Below are 21,222 nucleotides of genomic sequence, written 5' to 3' on the forward strand. Positions count from 1 at the left end.
GGGTGGCAGATTGGCCCCTCAGTCCCCCTCAGGAGGGAGTCTCCCACAACAAACACCTTACATTTTGTCTTGGGGAGAGTAGGGGCGGTAGCTGCAGTTGGCACTGTGGCACTGAAGTGTTTCACTTCCTTGCCTCGGTCGGTCTTACATAAGCAGTGCAAGCAGATAGCATATGTGGGATCATCTGCCACCTCAAAATGATCCCACACTATGCTACCCCCTCGCTTCTGGGGTGCAGGTGGGGATCCTGCTGTATCCCCCTCCTCAGCAGGCAAAGGCACAATGACAGGGCAAGCTGAGCCATCTGCCCCCACAACCTCCTCCACAATGCCTTTTGGAGAAGGAGATCTAGCTCTAGGGCAGGGGTGGGCAATTATTTCGGATGGAGGGCTGCTTACCCAGTTTTGGCAAGCTGTCGAGTGCTGTATGGATAGTCCCACCCCTTGACAGGTGCCTCGCCCCCTGGTCACCATCTTGGGACCAATGTCCCAATGTCTTGGAACCAATGTCTCAGGGCCAGCACCAGTGGGACCCAGAGTGGGGTGCAGGCTGGCAGGGGTCTGTGGAGCTGGGCTGGGCTACACCAGTGGGGGGAGGGGGGGAGCTGGCCCGGCTCCATAGAGCCCCTGCTGGCCAGGACCCTGTACTCCTGCTGCCCTGCTGTGGGCCCTGCCGACACTGGCCCTGGGACACCAGTGTGGGTCACGCACACCTGCTCACTCCCAGTGCCTCCCAGCCCCACGGTACAGGCAGGGGGCAGCATGCAGCCCTGACCCCCTGCTTCCCGGCAGGGAATGAGCTGGCGCTGAGTGCAGGAAAAACGGCCCCTCCCCCACCCCGTGGCCGGCGCTCCCTGCTGCAGCCACTCACAGCCTGCATGGGGCTGTCCTGAGCAGGCACAGGCAGCCCCACACAGGCTGCGAACGGCTGCAGCGTGGGGTGTGGGCTATCGGGCAGGCAAGAGGCCGCTTTTCCTACGTTCAGCCCCAGTTTGTAACCTAGCCCTGCTGCCAGCCTGGGCCCTGTGCCTGCTCCGGGTTCACCCATCAGGTCTGCTCCATGGCAGGAGCAGCTGTGGCCCCCCACCACTTGCCGTGCCGGGCAGCGTTTGCCACCACTGCCTCTGTGCTGCCCAGCGCATAAGCTCCAGGTGGGCAGCAGCAGCGAACACTGCCCGGCGCGGCAAGCAGGAGGGGTCACAGCTGCTGCCACCGTGCGCAGCCCCAATGGGTGAGCCCGGAGCCGGTGCGGGGCCCAGGCAGGCAGCAGGGGTGGGTTACAAACTGGTGCTGAGCGCAGGAAAAGCGGCCCCGCCCCGTGCCCAGCGCTCCCTGCTGCAGCCACTTGCAGCCCACATGGGGCTGGCTCTGCCTGCTCAGGACACGGGGTTCCATTTTTTACAGGAACCAAAGACATATAAATATTCATTTTCTAAATTTTTTAGGGGCCCCGTGGGCTGGATAAAATGGCCTCGCGGGCCGTATTTTGCCCACCCCTGCTCTAGGGGAACTTCGAAGGGTGTGGAGCACAAACTCGGCTTCCCCCTTCTTCTCCAGAACTTCTCTGGCTATGGCAGTCAGCTCCGCTGCTTCCAGATCCAGCTTCTCCTCTGGTACTGAAAGGCTCAGACTGGGAGCTGAAATTGGGGTGGAGGAGACTGTCATGCTGGTGCTTGTTATGCTGGTAGTGCTGGGGGTTACTATTATTGGTGGTGTCAGTGGAGATGAGGCAGGTGCAGACACTGCTCCCACTTCCTTGCTCCCACTAGCAGCAGAAGCCTCATGGCTGCTAGGGAAGAGGGTGTGTCTATGTTTGCAGTGGGGAAGGGAGGAACTTTCAGCTCTCCCTCTGGCCCTTCGGCCCACCCTGCCAGAAGACTGGGCACCTGCCTTTCTAGCAGGCTTCATGTTTAGTGTGCTGGAAAATGTGTTATCTGTGTGTGTATATGTGTAGTGCTTTCCTGCACAGCGATGAAACACTGTCAGGCAAAGCACAGCTTTCTTTTTGTTTGGGGTGGAAAAAAAATAACAAGAATAAATAACAGGATTTTGGGGGAAGAAATATTTGAAAGGGATTAACAATAGGGATGGTAGGCAAGGGTAAGTGGGGGGTAAGCCATTGGCTAATGGCTGGCTACAACTTGGTAGCAACAGACTACCTACTGCTACCAGCCTGGACCCTTCAGATGCTGTGCTCTGCTGCTCGTGCTGCAAGACAGATCTCACAAAAGGCAGAGCAGTTAACAAACAGCCTTATATGTTCTTTCTCTGTCCCTCCCCCAGAGTACTGGGATTGGAAGGGACCTCAGGGACAGATCACAGACACTGGCTAGCTACAGATGTGAATAGCAATGCATTCCTTCCCCCGCCCTTCCCCCTCCCTCTTCTGAGTTTCTGTTTCCCTGCAAGCCCACCTCCAAAACGTCTGAAACGTTTCAAATGGTTCCATTTCGTTTCAGAGATGTTTCGGAGCCTTCCTTCAATTCGGATATGGTGTTTTGGGTGCTGAAATGCCTCTGAAACAAAACAGCTACCGAAGTTTTGCACAGTCCTAGTTAACATGTTTGTATTTGAGAGTCATGCATTTGGTCATATGCAAGTTAATCGTGAACAACAAAATAACTTTAAACAGGTAGTTTAAAGGCATCTGTTGTGTTGCACCATGAACAAAGTCAGATGCACTAAGCAGTACTAGTCAGGACCAGATTTTAGATTCCCAGTCCCTTGGCAAATAGCTGGCATTGTTCTGTAACCTAGCTATAGCAGAGACGTACAAGCCAAAGGCAATCTGTTTTGGAATCTTGTGTTCTTTAGCACTATAGCTTTTTCTCAGATCATTTTTCTGAAAGTCTCACTTAGAGGCTCAGAATTAGAACCTGAAGTTTATGTCTGTACACTTAGCAGTTTGCCATTAGTATGTGAAACACTAATGTGTAAATACCATTATCATAACCTGCTTATTTCTCTATAATAGGTGACTAATTACTCTTGTACACACCCACCGTATGGAATTGTGTAGATGATCCAACACTGATTAATGAAAATGGCAGTTCTTTGTCCAAACAGTAATATTGCGGGGGGGGGGGTTAACCTTTTTGGCAGTGCATGAGCTGGCTTATTCAAAACAACAACTTAACCTTTTTGTTAGTGCATGAGCTGGCTTATTCAAAACAACAACAACAAGAATAATAACCAAACGAATTAGGACACAGAAATATTGTTTCTACAGTTAAGTACTCTGCAGCTCTTCTGTCCTAGCAAGAGACTCAGTGTAGCAGTGAAACGGAGGTGTTTTGTCACTAGGCATGCAAGTAATGCTAAGTAACTCTAGGGATAGGAGTTAGTTCTGTGTATTGAACTGTTTTTGGAAAACTAGCTTGTTTTTGTTTTTTCCTGCTTATCTCCAAACAAAAGTGGTAACTTAATTCAAACTGATCATTTTGAGATAAAGACTGTTAGGCCTGAGCAAACTTGGCCAAATCTTAAATACCATTGTTGCAGACTTTAGAGTAAACTAGGCAGCTGTTACAAACCTAATTTGATCGTGGTGAACAAGAGTAAAACATATTAACTCCAGCTGCTAACTGGTAACAGCTGGAAAGAAAATCACTGAATGGGAACTTTAATGCAAATTTCTATCTCTACAGTGCTTAGCCAAGGGGTTGTGTTCCAGATGAAATACGAACAGTCAACAGATTTGGTTCACAGTATAATGCTACATGTCAGTTTCCTTAGTCAACTGGGTAAGGAGTTAAGGATTTATTGTATATCTCTTTGTTTTGATATACAGAAAAAGTATTGTAGGTAGTTCCCTGTTCGTGCTCAGTTTTCTGAGGGTTGTGGGTGCAAATACCACACAGTGAAGTAGGCTTATAAGTATTTCTGAGACTTTCATGAATATTGAGGAAATGGTAGCTACTGTAGACAATGAAAGGTATCTTTCTTCAATAGGATATTAAGAGAGGGCCCTGCCTAAATATCCTTTGAAAGTTAAAGACCAGATCATGCTTTTCCAGTACAGAGAAATGTTCTTCAGTTTGCTCACTTTCAGTAAAGCCATTTTCCAATGTTCAGATTTCTAGGTAATCAGCAGGGATCCTATTTTTCTCTGCTTAAAAATCCAAAATTCTCTAGTAAAAAGAAGAAAAAATCCAACATTCTCTGATTAAAAACTCAGAAATCTGTGTTTTTCTGTGATTAAAATGAAAGGGCACTATATATACTGTAAAGGTATCAGATGAACACAATGGTTTTTTGACATATTTACAATTTTAAAGCAATTTGGAAGCCTACCCATGCCTCAATCATTATAATAAAGTATAGTCTAAATACCTGTATATTTTGGCGTTTGATTTTGGTTTTTTTATCATGGAAAATCGGAGCTTTCCCTGCCCCTTTGCTCACCAGGACATAGGTCCTGCTGCAGCTGTTCCTACAGCTGCTTTGTGGCAGTGAGCAGCACTGATATGCCAGTGCCCATGCTGGTGTCCCTTCCTCCCAACCCACAGCTGCCCAGCCCTGCCAGTGCCCCTCACTCCTGACTCGCAGTCCCTGCCTGCGGCCCACTTGCTCCCTCCAGGCAGCAGCTCCCCCCTGCACCAGGCCATGGATCCAGCTGAGGCTGTCCTGCCTGTTGCTTTGTGGCTCTGAGCAGTACCAGCCTCTGCTGTTGTGCTTCCCACACCTGTCTGGGCCGCAGAGGTCCCCATGCCCTTCCTGGAAAACCACTGACTGGGGCTCAGGGATTGGGCCAGAAACGCCTGTGGCTGGGCAAGCCCCTTGCCTTCCACGCCAGCCTCCCCCTACACAGCTGCTTTAGTGAGCCAGGGTGGGGGGAGGGCTCCAGGATCAGCTCTGAAGGCCACTTCTATCCAGAGTACCCCCTCTCTCCCATCATCTCTCTCTCTCTCGCTCACATTCACACACACGCTGACCCTGCTGTGACCTCTACCCTGGCCCATTGCAACCCCCCTGAGTGGTTTCTGGGATCAGAAATCCAGCAAGGCTGGTAAGGCCCTGGGCTAGGTGGGACAGCATGCGAGCTAGCCGTGCCACTCCTTTCCTCCACTTCCTGGACCCTGCTGCTCAGTACACCACCAGCTACCTCCTCCAGTGCTAGCCCTAGCAGAGCTGCCAGCAACCACAGGCCAGTGGGATGTAGTGCAGTTGGGCAATGATAGCCCCCAGTGCTCCAGCTCCAGGCACTGCCCCAGCTGGGCAGTGCCCTCAGCCCCAGCTCCCAACCCTGCCCCAAGGTCACCTGGCCTGGGGGCAGGGATGCAGCACGTGTTCCTTCCTTCCTGCACTGAACTGCTGCTACTGGTGCCCCAACTGAGCAGCGCCCCCAGCCCAACTAGGATGAGTCACAGTGGGATGAGGCAGCCCACACCCACCTTGACCTTGGCCTGCAGTGCAAGACGGGATGTTTGCCACCCACACACCCCTGCCCTGCCCCCCACCTGCCCTCCTAGCTCTCCCCGCAGGCCCTGGCTCCCCTGGCAGCATGATCCTCATCCAACCCACAGGGCCTCCCCCCAGCTGCCCCTCACCCCCAGGGTCCAGCCCCCAAAAGCTCTACTTAGCCCAAAGGCTGCAGGAGGGAAAGTGAGTGTAAGCCAGCCTTCTCAGGCCCTGCCCAGGGACAGGGCTTAGCGTTTCCTGCCCTTCTGCAAGTAGTTCTTGCAGGCTGGAACTCATCCAGCCTGCAGAGAGCTGTTTGCAAAGGAGGACACCTGCGTTTTCCTGCACTGAAGGGAAAAATCCATGTTTTTCCATGGGAAATGGAAAACCCAGATCTCTGGTAATCAGTAATTTATGGTGTTTAGCTGTGCTTATTGCATTGCATTGAAACTATATAATTTCAAAGAGAGGAGGACTAGCTGTAGGATATATGCTGCAGTTATTCATTATTTGTGTAATTATATACCTATTGATACTTATTCCCCACTTGTAAGAGTTGAAAGAAAAGTCTCATGGCAAAAGGTCTGCATGTGTTTTCTAATCTCTGCACACTTCATCTAGGTTGGAATGTCTCCAGTTGTCATTTATTGAACTATTTTTGGCTTCTAATAAAACAAAACTAGTTGGTTAATGCTTTCATGCTAAACTTTTAATTCTGTTAACTACGTGTACGCTTTTTTTTTTGTGTACAGTAAAGGATCAAACCATTCAAAGCACAGTTGGGAATAGCCTTTATAATAGAGCCTGAAAACTTTCAGCACAATCTCCTGTGATTAAGATAACCAAGCAACCATACACCTGTTTTTGTAGGTCTGTGCGTAGCTTCGGGTGGTGATTCGATTCGGAGGAGATTTGGCCTGATTCGGTGGCCGAATCTCCAAATCAGAATTGAATCAGGGAACCAGTTAAAAGGTCTGAATCAATTCGAAGCTCTCCAAATCTTTGGAAAAGATTCGGAGAGCTTCAATGACTTGGACAGTCCCTGCTGGCTGCAGCAGGGAGCTGAAGCCTGACTGGAAGCTGGTAAGTAGGGGGCAGGGGAGGGGGGGGTTGGAGGAGGAGGGAGGTCACTGGGGGGAACCCTGCCAGCTCCAACTGCTGCCCCACCCATCCCAGCTCCCAGTGCTTTAAAAAAAAGCCCCAACTCTCACCGGGTGCTGCTGGGTGGAGGGGCAATCCCCACTTCTCCCCCACTGCCCCATGCTGCATGGGGGGCTCTGCACAAGCCCCTCAAACCCCCATGCTCCCCCAGCCCCCCTCCCCTAGGTGGGCGCCACGCGCCCCCCTGGCCCTTTAAGGAAAAAAAAACCCAAGAAAAACCCTGGGATTCGCCGCTCCTGCAGTGGCCTCGGGGCTTCAGGGGACTCATGCAGAGTCCCCCACGTGGCACGGGGCAGCGGGGATTGTCCCCCACTGGACAGGAATGGTGAGTTTGTGGTTTTTTTCTTTTTTTTTTTTCCTTAAAGGGCCAGAGCTGGGGCAGGTAGGGCAGCCATGGGGGGACTGGAACAGTGGGGAGGGTTGGGGGGCTCATGCAGGACCCCACACAGCATGGGACATTGGGGGGCAGCAGGGATTGCCACCCCTGAAGTGCCAGGAGGTGGGCTGGGCAGGGCAGCTGTTGCTGGGGCTGGGAGAGTGGGCAGGGGATGGGTCTGCATGATTCGGAGATTCAGCAGCAGCCAAGCCTCCAAATCATATTTGGCCTAATTGATTCAGGACAGTGATTCAAATTGCCAAATCAAATCACTGTGCCCCGAATCGGCTGAATCCAAAGCAAATACTAGCCACTTCGCACAGGCCTACTGTTTTGATATAGCTGTAGTCTTTCCTTCTCCTGTCCCCACCCCTCCTATTTTTTACTTTCTCATCTCTTCTGGTTGTTTGTGTTTGGTTTGGTCTTCTCTTGTAAGCTTCAGAAGATGGAGATTGTGTCTTCATTGTATCCTGCAAGGAACTGTGCTTGTTTTCGGTGCGTGTAAATAACTAGAATTTGGGATGGGAAGTCATGTAGCTGTTTAATAGGGCTGTGCAAAGCTCCAGTCCCTGATTCAATTCGGTGGAGATTCAGCCCAATTTGTTGTCCCTATCTCCGAATCCGAATCGAATCAGAGGACCCTTTAATCTCTCCAAATTGAATTGGAGCCCTCCAAATTGATTCAGAAAGATTTGGAGATTTGGACATAGACACAGCTTTAAAAGTTTTTTCTACATACCTCTAGGTAGCAGGGGCTCGTGAACACTGCGATGCTGGGGTGGATGGAGCATCCCACAGGAGCGCAGGGGGCTTCCCAGCTTGCTTGGGAGCAAACCCAGAAGTGTACCAGAAGCACTTCTGGTCCACTTCTGGGTCTGCCGGGGAGCACACGGGGAGTCCTCCCTCACCTCCCTGGCTCAGCGACTGGTGCCTCCTGGATCTGGGGGGGGGGGCACTCGGGGTCCCCCCATGGCCAATCTTGGAGCCGAGGGGGTGTGGGGTAGCTCCCCAGAGCGCTCCCCGGCGGACCCGGAAGTGGACCAGAAGTACTTCTAGTCCATTTCTGGGTTCGCCACCAATCATGTAGAGGGCCGCCCTCCCCCCGTGGGACTCTCCATGCGCCCCAGCATCGCAGTGTTCACAAGCCGCGCTGGTACCTCGAAGTATGTAGAAAAGACTTTTAAAGCTGTGTCTGTGTCCGAATCACTGATTTTCTGAATCAGCATTACATCTTCAGATTCAGATTCGGCTGAATCGAATTGAGGACAGTGATCCGAATTAACAAATCGAATCACTGTCCCTGATTTGGGCTGAATCAGAATCGAATAGGGGCCGCTTCGCACACCCCTACTATTTAAATCCCTCTAAAAGAGATCGAAAGCATGTGAATAAAAACATTTAAATAGTTAATACTTAGTCTGCAGTTAGTAGCAGTTAGTACTGTCATAAAGTATTTTTAATGTTAACCAGCTGTTTAGAGGCTTGCTTTCCTGGTTTATTACTTCATTTGCTAGTGTCTAAGGTGCACAGTCATACCTGGAATATATTATACCATTTTGTGTATAAACAACTATGAGAAAGTAGTTCTATAAGAGAACTTAATTTTAGTACAATGCACAGTTATAATTAAAAATGTACAAGAGAGAATTTTATAGTTAGTAATGCAAGGTCATGCGTCTGTCCCCTTATTCTCTAAAATTGTCACAAAAAACTGAGTTCAAAGGTACGAATCTTATAACTGGCTTGGGAAAATCTGATCAAAATAAAATTAATGCAGATAAACTCTAGCGTCCAGGATTTATATGAATGAGACCATTTTTACCCTTGAAATGGAGAGTTCTGTTTTATGTCTTTTATTAAGCATCTGTTTAATGTCTCCCATAGAAAGAAACACCAGTAATAATAATATATTTTTTTTTACATGCATGTGCTTTCAGTACAGTAAATCAAAGTGGTCTGATCTTGACACTGTGGAGGCCTATCATAATCTCATTGACTTTAAAACTGAGTCTAACACATGGCCACATGCTTAAAATAATGGCGTTACATTTTAATTTCCACTGCCCTATGTCATTTTTGGTTTGTTTTGTGTGCTTTTTTTTCAGGGCTGATTTCTTGGACCCTTCATTGTGTTGCTTCTACATTGCAATATTAGAAGCAATGGCAAAAGAATTCATAAAAAACTGCTGCAAAAGATGTTTCTACATGGAAAAGGAAAAAAATGATTGTGAGTTTAGTCTTCTGATATTAATAGTTTATTAATGAGAAGTTGTCCTATTAATAAAATGCTATGTCATCCATTTCTTACAGATGAACTTGACTTTTTACAGTATCTACACTTCTTACTATTCCCTCATTTGAAGATTAAACTCATACTGAACAGCATTAGTAATCTGTTGGAAAATAGCTTTGTTATATTTGGTGTGTTCTGGAAGAGGGATGAGGAAACTCTTTTGCACCAAAAGGTGTGTGTAAGCCCTCAAATCCATGGCTTTACACTCTGGACTTGTAGTTGCACCTTTCAGTTGGTATGGTGCAGTAATGACTGTTTGCATGATGGAGCATGTGGTAATATTTTGCTAGAATTGACCTGAAAACAAGGTAATTGTTAGCCAAACATCTGAGCAATGAACATTTTGAACTAATACAAATGCATTCAGAACCAGTAAATTTCCAAGGGCTGGTTCTAAGTACAATGGTGGGAAGAAAAACCTATTTAAACCACAGTCTTATAAACACAAAAGATCTGTTAGGGCTATTGTTGAAAACTGAATGTACTTGTTACTTTTTTTTAGCAGTTTCCATGGAGAAGGAATCTGAAGCAGCAACCACAAGCAGGCCAAGCATTGTGGAGAAACCTCCATTGTCTTCTGTGTCGGTGAGGCGGCAAGTTGGGTGTTCAGAGGATTATCTCCTTTCCAAAATGCCATCAGATGGCAGAGAGGTCCCTTTTGTGGTCCCGCCTTTTAAACTAGCTTATATACAACCCAAGAGCCTGGGGAGTTCATCACATATTGGGGGAATTGAAGGTAAGCTAAAAATTAATTATTCTGAAATACCAAAACAAAGTGCTGAATAAACATGAGGGTCTTTCATTATACACATTCACTAGGTCATATTAACTAAGCCCAAACCATATAAATTGAATGTCTCTACAGAAGCATGTTTGCTTGTGACATTCCCAACTTTACCACCTAATTAAAATATGAGGGTAGATAATCTCAGCTTCTGGTGTTTATTCTGGCAATATAACAAATGGTGGATATTTTGTTTTGGACTTTTCCCCCTCCATTTTTTAAAAAAATCAAGCAGTTAAAAATGAGGGGCTAGTTAATGGGGTGGCCCATATATTGGTCCCAGAAACTGCTGTCCAATCACTGCTATATATTCACATATGCAGGAAGCCAAAATTGGGGAATGTTCCTTCTCTAAATATTTGGGGGAAATTTCAAGTCCTAGAATGTGTTCAGTGACCTAGACCCCCGCCTGTTCTTCAGTCACTGCTCACTTGCTATGCAAAAGAGGTTTAGAGAGAATGAAACCAACTGAGCTTCCACAAACAGAAATGTACAAAGACAACATCACATCACAAAGCTCCCAAGTCTAAAGTCACTCTCAGTTACAGAAGAAGCTTGATGGAAAACAAACTACCTGTCTCTCTGTGCCTCCATTCCTCTTCTTTAAAATGGGAACAGTAACACTGCCCTCCTTCATAGGGGTGGTATGAAGATAAATACATTAGGGATTGTGAATAGACAGTGATGGAACCAGATTGGTATCTTTGATTGACAGTTTTCTCTTTCCTGTTCTGCAGTTTTTTAACAAAGAGTATATGAATTAGATCCCTTATTCATTAAGATTCTTGCAACATTGATTTCTGGAGGACTTGGTCATAGCTGTGTTAGATTAGATTTCTACTTCTTCATAACTATGCTTCCCAAGTAAACATTCGATTTAATCTGGAGTATGGTTCTTATGGCAAATAAGCACCTGTGGCTTTCAGAATTTTGGAAAGCAGAAAAATGTACACTTTATACTTAGGAAAGAGAAACTGCTTTTAAGCTGTTGTTTGTGTTCAACAATGCAAAGTTTACTTTTTAAGAAGATTTACTGAATACAGAGAAATGTGCCCTATGCCTTCCTCACTGTAATGTAATATCAGCTGAAGCACCTGTACCGTTAAAGGAACAGTTTTCAGGTATTTGTTTTTCAGGTCATTGGTAAATCTCCGTAAAAGCCCAAATTCCACCTTTAATTTAGCCCTATTTTCTGCATGTCTGTGTTCATGCTTTCCTTTTCTTTAAACAGGATCTGCTCTCAGTATTGCTCCTGGCATCTTTACTGAAAAGAATTACTGGTTCATTCAGGCATATTTTCTTTGCAAACATCACTGTAGTTTGTATTTCGTGTTCTTGCATAAGAAGCTTATCTAGCAAAAGTATCTGCTTCTCTTGTCACATGCCAATTATCATGAAGCCATCCTCTAAAGCAGGGGCCAACCTTTTTCAAGCCATGAGCTGGAACAGCGTGGCTCCAGTCAACTTCAGCAGTGCATCAGCAGTGGGGTGGGGGCAGTTTCTGCATTCACACCAGGCTAAACAGTTGGGAGCTGTGCCTGCACCACCTGCTGCTGCCCAGCTGGAGCACAAGAGCAGCTTCCAGCAAATGGGTAGCTGCGCCAGAGCCAGGCAGCTGATTCATGTTGCCATCTCTCCTTGACCCCTTCCCCCACCTCCCAGCTGTGACATGCACACTGCATCCTTGGGGAAAGTATAGGTGGGGGCAGGAAGAAGCAATGGCAACACAGGCAGAACTCCTTGTGCTCAATCCTGGCATGGGCACATGCAAAGCCCACTGCGTCCACAGGCTGGATCTGTCCTCTGAGCCATGTGTTGCAAACCCCTGCTTTAAGGCACTGAAATGCACTGCACTCAGGCCTAATTTACACTTCTCATGTTAGTGCTTCTCATTTCAGGCTTCTGCTTATTCATCTGTTATAGATTATTTGTTTTGGTTATTCCTGTTTTATTTATTTGACTGCATCTAGGTGAATGGATAATATGGTGGTAATATGACCTAACTTTTATCTAATGCTTTCCATCAGAAGATGGCAATATGGTCTAACATTTTTTCCAACTGTGCCATTGGTCCAATAAAAGATATCACCAAAAAAACCTTGCTGCTTTATACAAGAAGTATCAATATTGTTGTATTCCACATGGGGAAACTGAGGCCAAGGACGGTGAAATAACTAGCTGAAGGTTATCTGGTAGGCCAGGGGAAGAGCTGGGACTACAGCTCAGGTCTCCTGATTCCAAGTTGAGTCCTTTGTCCACTGACCTAGACTGTTGGGTGTGGCTTGTTGCACCTCTCCCTGAATGAAAGACATCAACCTGTATTATTGTTCTGTAGACCAAGACCTAGACAAGTTTGTAGACAAGTACAAGTACATTGTCTGAACTGTAGCCTAAGACAAGACAAATACATTGTCTGAACTCATTAGATATAAAAAGAAAAAGAAATAGGGTGGCTGTGCTGTAATGCACTCAGTAAGAGGCTGGCAATCAGTCATTCTGTGGTCTATTCCTAACTTAGCCAACAACTTGAACGATCTTCACAAGTCATTTTGACCCCCTGCTGACAGGCCTCTTATGGAAATTAATTAAAGAGTATACTATATTTGCATTTTAATGTGTTATCTTCTGCAAAACCCTCCTGGAGGTTCTGGAGCCACTTAGCCAAGTACTGTATAGACCCCCATGGGTTAGAGCCAAAGTGAGGTCACAGCTTCCTGTGAATCCTGGTCTTGGTCTCAGTCTTTGATACTTTGTACTTTAAATACTTGGGTATTTATTAAGGGACTCTGAGAGAGCGTACATGCCTTTTCAGCTTAGAGTTTCATTTTCAGTCCAGTTGTTCCCAGCACCATTCTGAAATCTAGCATAAAGGTTTTTTGTTTTGTTTTTGTTTTCTTCTAAGCAGATATAATAAAAGACTGTGTCCTTTGCCCTTAAGAGGATGTTGCCTGCTTCATGAGCCCTGGCAACTTGTGCATTTGTTAGAGCTCTTACATTTGCTGTCTGCTATGTTCTGCAGGATATGCTAGAGCTTCTTTTGGTGACCGAAAAGCAGAACTATCCAGTATGTACCAACAAGGAGCCCACTATGAAGTCTACAATCCATTCTATATGCAACAGCACACTTCACCAGATCCAACTAGGCGCTTCCCAGAAAAATCAGATAACGGGAGATTATACGGATCAGGTAAGAAGATATTAACCCCTTCTCTCTCATATCTACCCAGAAGGCAGGGAAGGATAGCTAGCACCTTAAAGACTAACTGAATTAAAGAGGCATAATATTTTATAGGCAACAGCCTACTTCCTCAAATGCCATGCAGTAAACTTTAGACTACAAAAGCTCATCTCCCTCTGATCCAGTTGGTCTTTAAGATACTACCCTGCTCTGCTTTCTGCCTGATTTCAGACTAAGGCAGCTAACTACCTCTGTCTGCCCAGAAGATTTTAAAGTAGAAGAGAGAAAGCATTTGGGAATACAGAAGCTATGTCTTCCTAAAGTAGTTCTCAGCCTATGGTCTGTGAATCATAGAGCACTTGCTGGTGTGCTGTGAAGAGGCAGCTGCAGTTGGCTTCTCAGAGTTTCAAGTTACTCTACTTGCTCCCTGCCTATTTGTGGCACACAAGAAACTGCATGCATTTCAAAAGAGCTGGACACAAAGCAAAGTGTTTCTCAGCAATAACTGGGAAAGAGAGCTAATTAATCCTGAGCGACTTGAACTGTGCCATTGGAGATGGAGTACTTGGGGAAGGGAGAAATGAGGAAGATGGGGAGAATGTCCAGGGTAGTGAGTGCAGGGAGGGACAGAAGAGGAGCAGGCATCAAAAACATGCTCAGAGGACAGAGGGGAAAAAAACAAGTGCGAAGTGGGGATGATGTAAAGTGACCATATATGCCAATTTCTTCCTATCATATCCTGGAAGCTTCTTTTGAGTCTCCAAAAAATATCCCAGTTTTTCATTAGATCATAGTATGGATATGGATCTTTTAATAACTGCAAATAGTGACAGTCTGGCTGCAGAGATTAAGAATTCTGTGTTTTGCATTTATTGAGTACTGACAGATGGAATGAGTGCCCAGTGTGATGAACAGTGCATAAACTGAACAACTAATTCATTTGTGTATTCTTTTCAAAGCTGCTCTTTTGTTGAAAATGAAAGTTAAGGATATTCATTCCATATTATTTGTTTGTTTTTTGAAAATCAGCTCAGAAAATTCCTGCACTCTTGAGAAATGTGCCTGCCTCATTGAGTCATGAGCTGGCAATAGCAATACCAACATACATTAAAAAATAAACATAATTTTGTGTCTCATCTATTTGCAGCCATAAAAAGTCAGTGTCACAGAATCACAGAAATTAAGGGCCTGTTCTCTTAAAAAAAACAAACCAAAAAATCCAAAAAACCCCCACAACCCCACACTATTAAAACATAATCACTAAGAGAGGGAATGAAAAGCCAAATACATTAATGCACTATTTTGTTCTTTTTTAAAGACAGTGAGTAGTGCATGAATGCTTTCACTTGACTATACTAGCAGTTGCTGCAGCCACAAGAGGTTTATACAACTGTCTTGAACATCTCTCTAAGCTCAGTCTCTCTAAATTTTGGACCTTTTTAAGAAAACATTTCAGACACTTAAGTCTGGAAGCCAGTACTGTTCATTAGAACGCTTAAGTCATAATCGTATAACCTTCCCTTAGGCTTTTCCTTTGCCAGGTTTTTTCCACTTTCACATTTTCTTCCTGTGTATTTTGGGTTGTTTATATTTTGCAATAAGTTGATTTTTCAAACTCTTGAGGGTAACCTAGTATAAGTGTTGAGTTAAACTAGATTTTGTTTTAAAACTACTTAAGGGGAGGATTTCATTTAAAACTTCAAAGATTTCATTTCACAGAGTTCAAACTAGACAGTGGGATTGGCAAAAATGGATTAATTGATGTTGTTTGCTTATTTTGACACTGTTTGGCCTTTGACACCGTTTCCTACCACGTTCTCTCAGAAAAACTAGGTGACTGCAGCATTCATGTCCACACAGTCAGATGGGTGGCAAATTGGCTAGATGGTTGCACGCAGAAGGTGGTGGTGGTTGGGTCATTTTCAGCCTGGAGGGATATGGGCAGTGGAGTCCCCCAGGGCTCAGTCCTGGGGCCTGTGCTGCTCAACATCTTTATCTGCAATCTGGATGTGGGAGTGGAAAGCATGCTGTCCAAATTTGCTGACGACACCAAGATGTGGGGCAACATGGGCATGCTGGAGGGGAGGGACAGAATCCAGCTAGATCTAGACAGGTTACAGAGGTGGGTGGATGAGAATAGGATGGAATTCAATGCGGACAAGTACAGGGTACTGCATCTAGGGAGAAGGAACCAGCAACACACCTATAGGCTGGGGAATACCCTTCTTGTCAACACAGAGGCATAAAGGGATCTTGGAATCATTGTTGACTCCAGGATAAACATGAGCCGCCAATGCGAGGAAGCGGTCAGTAAAACTAGCTGCACCTTGTCGTGCATCCACAGATGCATCACAAGCAGGTCCAAGGAGGTGATGCTCCCCCTCTATGCAGCACTGGTCAGGCCGCAGTTGGAGTACTGCATCCAGTTCTGAGCACTGCACTTCAGGAGGGATGTGGCTAGTATTGAGAGAGTCTAGAGGAGAGCCACTCGCATGGTCAAGGGGCAGCGGGTCAGGCCCTACGAAGAGAGGCTGAAGGGCCTGAATCTGTTGAGCCTCCACAAGAGAAGGCTGAGAGGGGATCTGGTGGCTGTTTACAAACTCACCGGGGGGGCCAGCGGGAACTGGGGGAGGCTCTGTTCCTCTGGGCACCACCTGGGGTTACTAGGAATAACGGCCACAAATTGTTAGAGAGAAGGTTCAAGCTGGACATCAGGAGACATTACTTTACAGTTAGGGCTGCCAGGCTCTGGAATGGGCTCCCAAGTGAGGTGGTGCTCTCTCCTACCTTGGGGGTCTTCAAGAGGAGGCTGGACAGAGATTTGGCTGGGGTGTTCTGACCCCTCACTCGTTCCTGCCCAGGGCAGGGGGTCAGACCTGATGATCTGTTTAGGTGCCTTCTGACCCTAAGCACTATGAAACTATTTATCTTTAGGTGAACAGGATTTTCATTATTTAAACCATTATCACCTACAAATCTAATAAATATTCTTTTAACAATGTACAGATTTGGAAAAAGCCATTTTTTGGTCAGTCTTCTCATCTGAAAAACTTGAACGAGCTGTACTAAAATCATATATCAATATACCAACCTCAAACAATTAAGGTGCATTTTAACTGATTTGTAAATGTTGGCTTTGATTAGGAGAATAAATAACTGTGTAACAGTTTCCTAATAATCATGTGAAAAACTGAGGCACTTCTATAGGAGTTAGTTTTTAAAATATCTTTTCACCCTTTTATAAATCAGGTTATGGGCTTGTGTCTGCTCATCTGCTTCCTTTACATCACAACCATTTGAAGGCCTTATGTTTTCTGTAACCCAGTGTTTCTGTAGTAGATGCTGTGAGCAGCTCAAAAGTTCTGTTTCTTACATGAAAGGAAGGTAATTTGGGATTATTTTCAGATACACAGATCCCTCATTAAAAGGTATCCAAGTACTGCTGTTGCCTTTCCTTCCCTCCTGCAAGTGGAGTTAAACTTCTCCCTCCCCCCCTCCGCCCCCTTTCCTGGTAGGGTTTGTGCTGTATCATGACCGTTCGTGGTAACCAGAACTGATTATTTCCTTTTTTTGCCCCTTTACCACTTTCAACTGAAAATGACTACACCTAATTTTTTTGACAAATAAGGTGGCATCCGTTTGACCTGTGAGTACTGGACTCCTTTTGAAATAAAGGAAATGAAGACCATACAAACGGGAAACTAGTGCAGTGTGGCAAATAACCTTTCCATATACTGAATCAGAAATGGGTCAACTCTGTATTGGAGCCAGCCTCTTGAACTTTGACTGGGGAAAAGTTTTTAAAAGGTGCTGAAACTAGTTGCATGAAGTCAGTCTCATTAAGATTTATTTTGTTTATTCTCACTGTTAATATGTTAGAACAATTTGCCTCAGCTGGGCAAAGGATAAGTGAGTGTTGATTCTAATTGCCTGCACTATTCTGCCATTCTTCTAAAGTGTAGACTTTGCTATGGTGTTGAGTTCACTTTGTTCTTGTGAACTCCAGTTAAATTACTGCATCTGGAGTTTAACACAGTTGTGCAGTTCATTAATTTACACCTTGTCATCAGCCTTTCTTCCCTCTGGCTTCCCTGTTCTGCACCAGATTGACTTCATAGTTCTACCTATCCTCTACAAAGCTTGCTAAGAACTGTTTTTTGAGACCAGCTACCTATCCATGACACAACAACACAGCTGCAATACACAAGTGCAGCAACCAGCAAAACCTAGGCTACAACTCAGGTGCAATAGAGAGCCCTCTCGGTGGTGTGTGTTCTGCGGAACTTCTTCACTACAGGGTTTGGGTTTGGTTCCAAGTCAGTTATAAAGAAAAGTCTTTTCTCTCTCAGCTGAAGTATTTTGCCAACAGCACCACTTCCTGCCATTGAGAAGGAGAGAAACACTTCAAGAAAAAAGGAGAGAGAGGTGAAAGTCTGGAAATTAGAGAAACAAATTAATTATACCTTTGGTTTGGTGTTTAGCATATGAGCACTTTTATTTATTTATTTTTTAATTTGGGCCAGTAGAAACAAAACACTGACACTGGAGTAATACACAGGAATTGCATGAGGTTGGAATTATTACATGTTTGCAAAGGAAATCAGATAAGTTACCTGTATTATCAATCTCATGTTTATATATGGTAACAGTAAAACAACCTGTCTAGAGACATTGCTTACTGGCTGGTGAATGTATATTACCTGGAACTGCCTTCACCTCTTCACATGAATGACTGGTGCCTCCTGAGACTAGGGAGGGGCACCATGGCGGTGACCGAGGACTGCCCACAGGCACTGGCATCTCCCTAATGTTCTTGATGCACAAAAATAAGTTTAAAAGGAAAACTCCATCTATATCTTATATTTATGTCTCTGAAAGATGCAGTTTTACTCAGTTGCTTCCTTACTTAATGTTGTATGTGACAAGTATTGAAACATTTGTATTTATATCCCCCCAGAGTAGGATTAGGAGTCTCTGATCTTTTTCAGAATCTGCTTCTTTTGTCCAAAACGGAGCAAACATGGTTAAATGTCTCTTGGCTTGTGTGAATTGGGGAAAGTGTAGAGAGCTCTGTGTGCTCTGTCTATTGTTGCCTCTATTTTCAGCTGTAGGAAGGAGTGGAATAGCTTTAAATATTCTGCTGGATCACCTTTCTCCACACCTGGGAGTCCTCTTAGTCTTAGGTTATTTCTTATCTCATGATTTTCTGTAATCTCATTTTTTCTCTTCCCTCCCACCTCATCATCTTAATTTTATTTTGAAATGTTTCTACTGATTTCTTGCTCTCTGCCTTTATCTCTAGACCTATAACTTTTCCCCCTATTACTTTTGTCTCTGCTTTGATTTTATCAAACTGCCTCCACAGAAGATTTTAAAACTCTGATTTCTGAGCATGTAGTCCATTTCAATTTCCTGAGCACCCCATGGTTTCTTGCATTCTTAGGTAAAGTAAAACATGCAAAAGTTTTTTGGGGTTGTTTTTTTCATGGAAGTTTTCACTTATGTATGCCTATTTCTTGGCAATTTAGTTTTGAGTTGCTATAAATAAAGCCGGTTGCCATTTTTTTCAAATGAAAAATGTTTTAATTAAATATTGACCTCTTCAGAAAGCAGTTTATGAAAAGCCAACTCTTTGACCAAAACCTATTTTCAATAAATTTTTAATAAAATGTTTAAAAATTCAAAGGGCAGTGCAGGGTATCAGTCCAAATACATCTAAGATGGACTGAACTTCTTCAAGCCCTCAACTGCTTGAATGGGCTCATGACCAGGTGAAATAAGTGTTTTAAGGATATTTGCTAGCTTTGAAATTGTAGTTTTGAATCTGGCATTTAAGAACAACTTCCTGCTCTGATTTTTTTTTTTTTTCCTTCAGAAAGAATGCTAATGTCACTCTTGCTGTTCAAAGCAGATAAGCAGATCTTTTTCTCTCTGCAGTATGTGATTTAAGAAGTAGCACAGTCCCCGGGTCACCAGACTTAAGTCGTTCAATGCTTGATCTTACAAGTCCACCCCACAGATTCATTAAGGTGAGCTCCTTTTGATAACTCTGGCTACACCCAGAAACTCTTTGCTTTTGTGTACCTGTCTATGTTACTATCACATTTCAAGAATAAACATTTCAGGGGTCATTGTGCTGTTCAGTGGTAGAACTAGAGAAGAAAGTTCAACAGCCTAACTGATTTCAGGTTCTTTCCCAATACCTCCCACCTCCCCCACCCCTTCTGTCCCTAAAATCAGTTGGGAAACTTGAGTCAGTTGGTAATCAGAACAGTGCAAGCAACTGAGTTCCCAGTATTGCATTTCCCTGCCGGATGCAAGAATGGACATTGAGAAGATGAAAGGGGATCAATTGTCCTTCGATGCAACAAAGAATAATGTTCTTACCAGCTCCCATTTTATGCTAAGGGCAAAACAAGTCTTATCTAGCAGTAGAGAAAAAGGTGACTGCTGACAGATGTTGCATCTTGCATCAATTCTCAACACCAAAGAATTCTGCTCCAGGAGGTTAGTAGGGAATGAGTTGATAGTGTGGACCAGAATAAACTCTTAGTAATTTCAGATTTTTGTCATAATTCTGTCTTTTGTCGTGATATCTTGTTGAGCTCTCTGTAGCAGTGACCACTTCTGACTAAAGTGTTTTTTTTTTCCAGAGGTATGATTCACTGTCCAGTGTGCCTAGCAGCACCTCTTCAATGAAGGATTCACATGGCAGTAACAGGAGTCTGGGTAATAATAGCTGTTTGTTTTCACACCCGCAGTGGAATAATTTATTTCATGTACAGGCAACTCTCGCTTAACGTGGTTTTACTTACCGCGGTTTCATTATAGTGCGCATTTAAAATACCTACCTGGTTTCACTCAGCACTCAGCGTGTTTCGTTATAACACTCAGTGCGGGGGTGGAGAGGAGTGGCAGTGGCAGCGTCGAGTGAAGTGGTGAGTGGGAGCCCAGGGAGGGGTGGCAGGAGCCTGGGGTCCACTCTGGCATGTGGTGCTGAAGCTGGATGGGGAGGAGCGGTAGCAGGGAGAAGAGGCAGGTGGGGGCCAGGCAGTGTGAGCTTGGAGCCCAGGCCGGTGGGGCCCAGGGCGGGGTGGCAGGAGCACAGGGTCTGCTCTAGCACGTGGTGCTGGAGCGGCCAGCAGGTGGGGAGGAGTGGTGGCGGCAGTGAGAAGGGGCTGGCGGGGCAGCAGGAGTGCGAGGCCCAAGCCAGTGCAAGCTGAGCCCACATTACTCCCCCACTCCCAGGCTGTAGCCTATGCCCTGTTCCACTTCAGTCATGCACTCATCCATGGGGCACAGATGCTGTACCGAGCCTGCAGTGATCTGGCGGTGGCAGCTTGTCCCAGTGCCAGGTGCTCTGGAGGGAGCCCCCGCTTGGCAAAGCGGAGCATGGGTGGGTGGGTGTGTCCCCACTGCTACCCTGTGCCAGAGCCCTGCTGCCTTCTCACCATAAATCACTGGGCAGGTGAATCCCCGACCCAGGCCCCATGGACGGGGTGGCTGGAGCTGCACACAGGTGCACTGGTGGCCAGCGGATATGGGCCAGCAGGGGCCTTCGAAGCAGGAGGAACAATGAGGCCAGGAGGAGCTGATACCTTCCCTGGCAGAGCCTGTGTGGTGCCTTGCTAGGAACAGCCCAGCCAGGGCCAGCAGGAGTGCAGGGCCTGGGCTGCCAGGTGGCATGGAACCAATGATCTTTATTTACATTAAATCCTATGGGGAAATGGGTTTTGCTTAATGCTGTTTTGCTTAGCACTCAGTTTTTCCAGAACCAATTAAGAGTGCTATTCAGGGGTTGCCTATAGTGAAATTAAAACTATTGATTCATGTTACTGCAGCTGATGATTTGAGGCAGTGATGCCATAGAGCAGCTGGTTAGGTGATGATTTGAAATTTCTTACCTGCATGAGGTATTAGCTTCAATACAGGGTAACTGCGTGAAATGGTAATGGCATTTGATATACCAGAGGTCAGACAAAGTGTACTGGTGCCTTCTAGCTTAGCTTCAAAAGCTGAATATTGTCATAG

At 45.4% G+C, this 21,222-nt stretch overlaps 1 protein-coding gene across 6 annotated transcripts in view; it reads left to right on the plus strand.

The window, feature by feature from the left end:
* Window positions 1–21,222, plus strand: part of TC2N (tandem C2 domains, nuclear) — a 62,335-nt gene that overhangs the window by 32,592 nt on the left and 8,521 nt on the right. For 2 of the 6 annotated variants that reach the window (XM_006037398.3, XM_006037397.3), the window contains exons 2-6: window positions 9,042–9,163; window positions 9,732–9,965; window positions 13,033–13,200; window positions 19,129–19,220; window positions 19,845–19,920. In XM_006037398.3, the coding sequence (XP_006037460.1) occupies window positions 9,097–9,163; window positions 9,732–9,965; window positions 13,033–13,200; window positions 19,129–19,220; window positions 19,845–19,920 (637 nt within the window). In that variant the 5' untranslated portion in view covers window positions 9,042–9,096. Of the gene's footprint in view, window positions 1–5,779; window positions 5,800–9,041; window positions 9,164–9,246; window positions 9,402–9,731; window positions 9,966–13,032; window positions 13,201–19,128; window positions 19,221–19,844; window positions 19,921–21,222 lie in introns of those variants that run through there. The other 4 variants (XM_025193847.1, XM_014526671.2, XM_025193850.1 and 1 more) reach the window with 4 other exon arrangements.

Source organism: Alligator sinensis, unplaced genomic scaffold (genome assembly GCF_000455745.1).
Source record: "Alligator sinensis unplaced genomic scaffold, ASM45574v1 scaffold645_2, whole genome shotgun sequence".
Classification (NCBI taxonomy): Eukaryota; Metazoa; Chordata; order Crocodylia; family Alligatoridae; genus Alligator; species Alligator sinensis.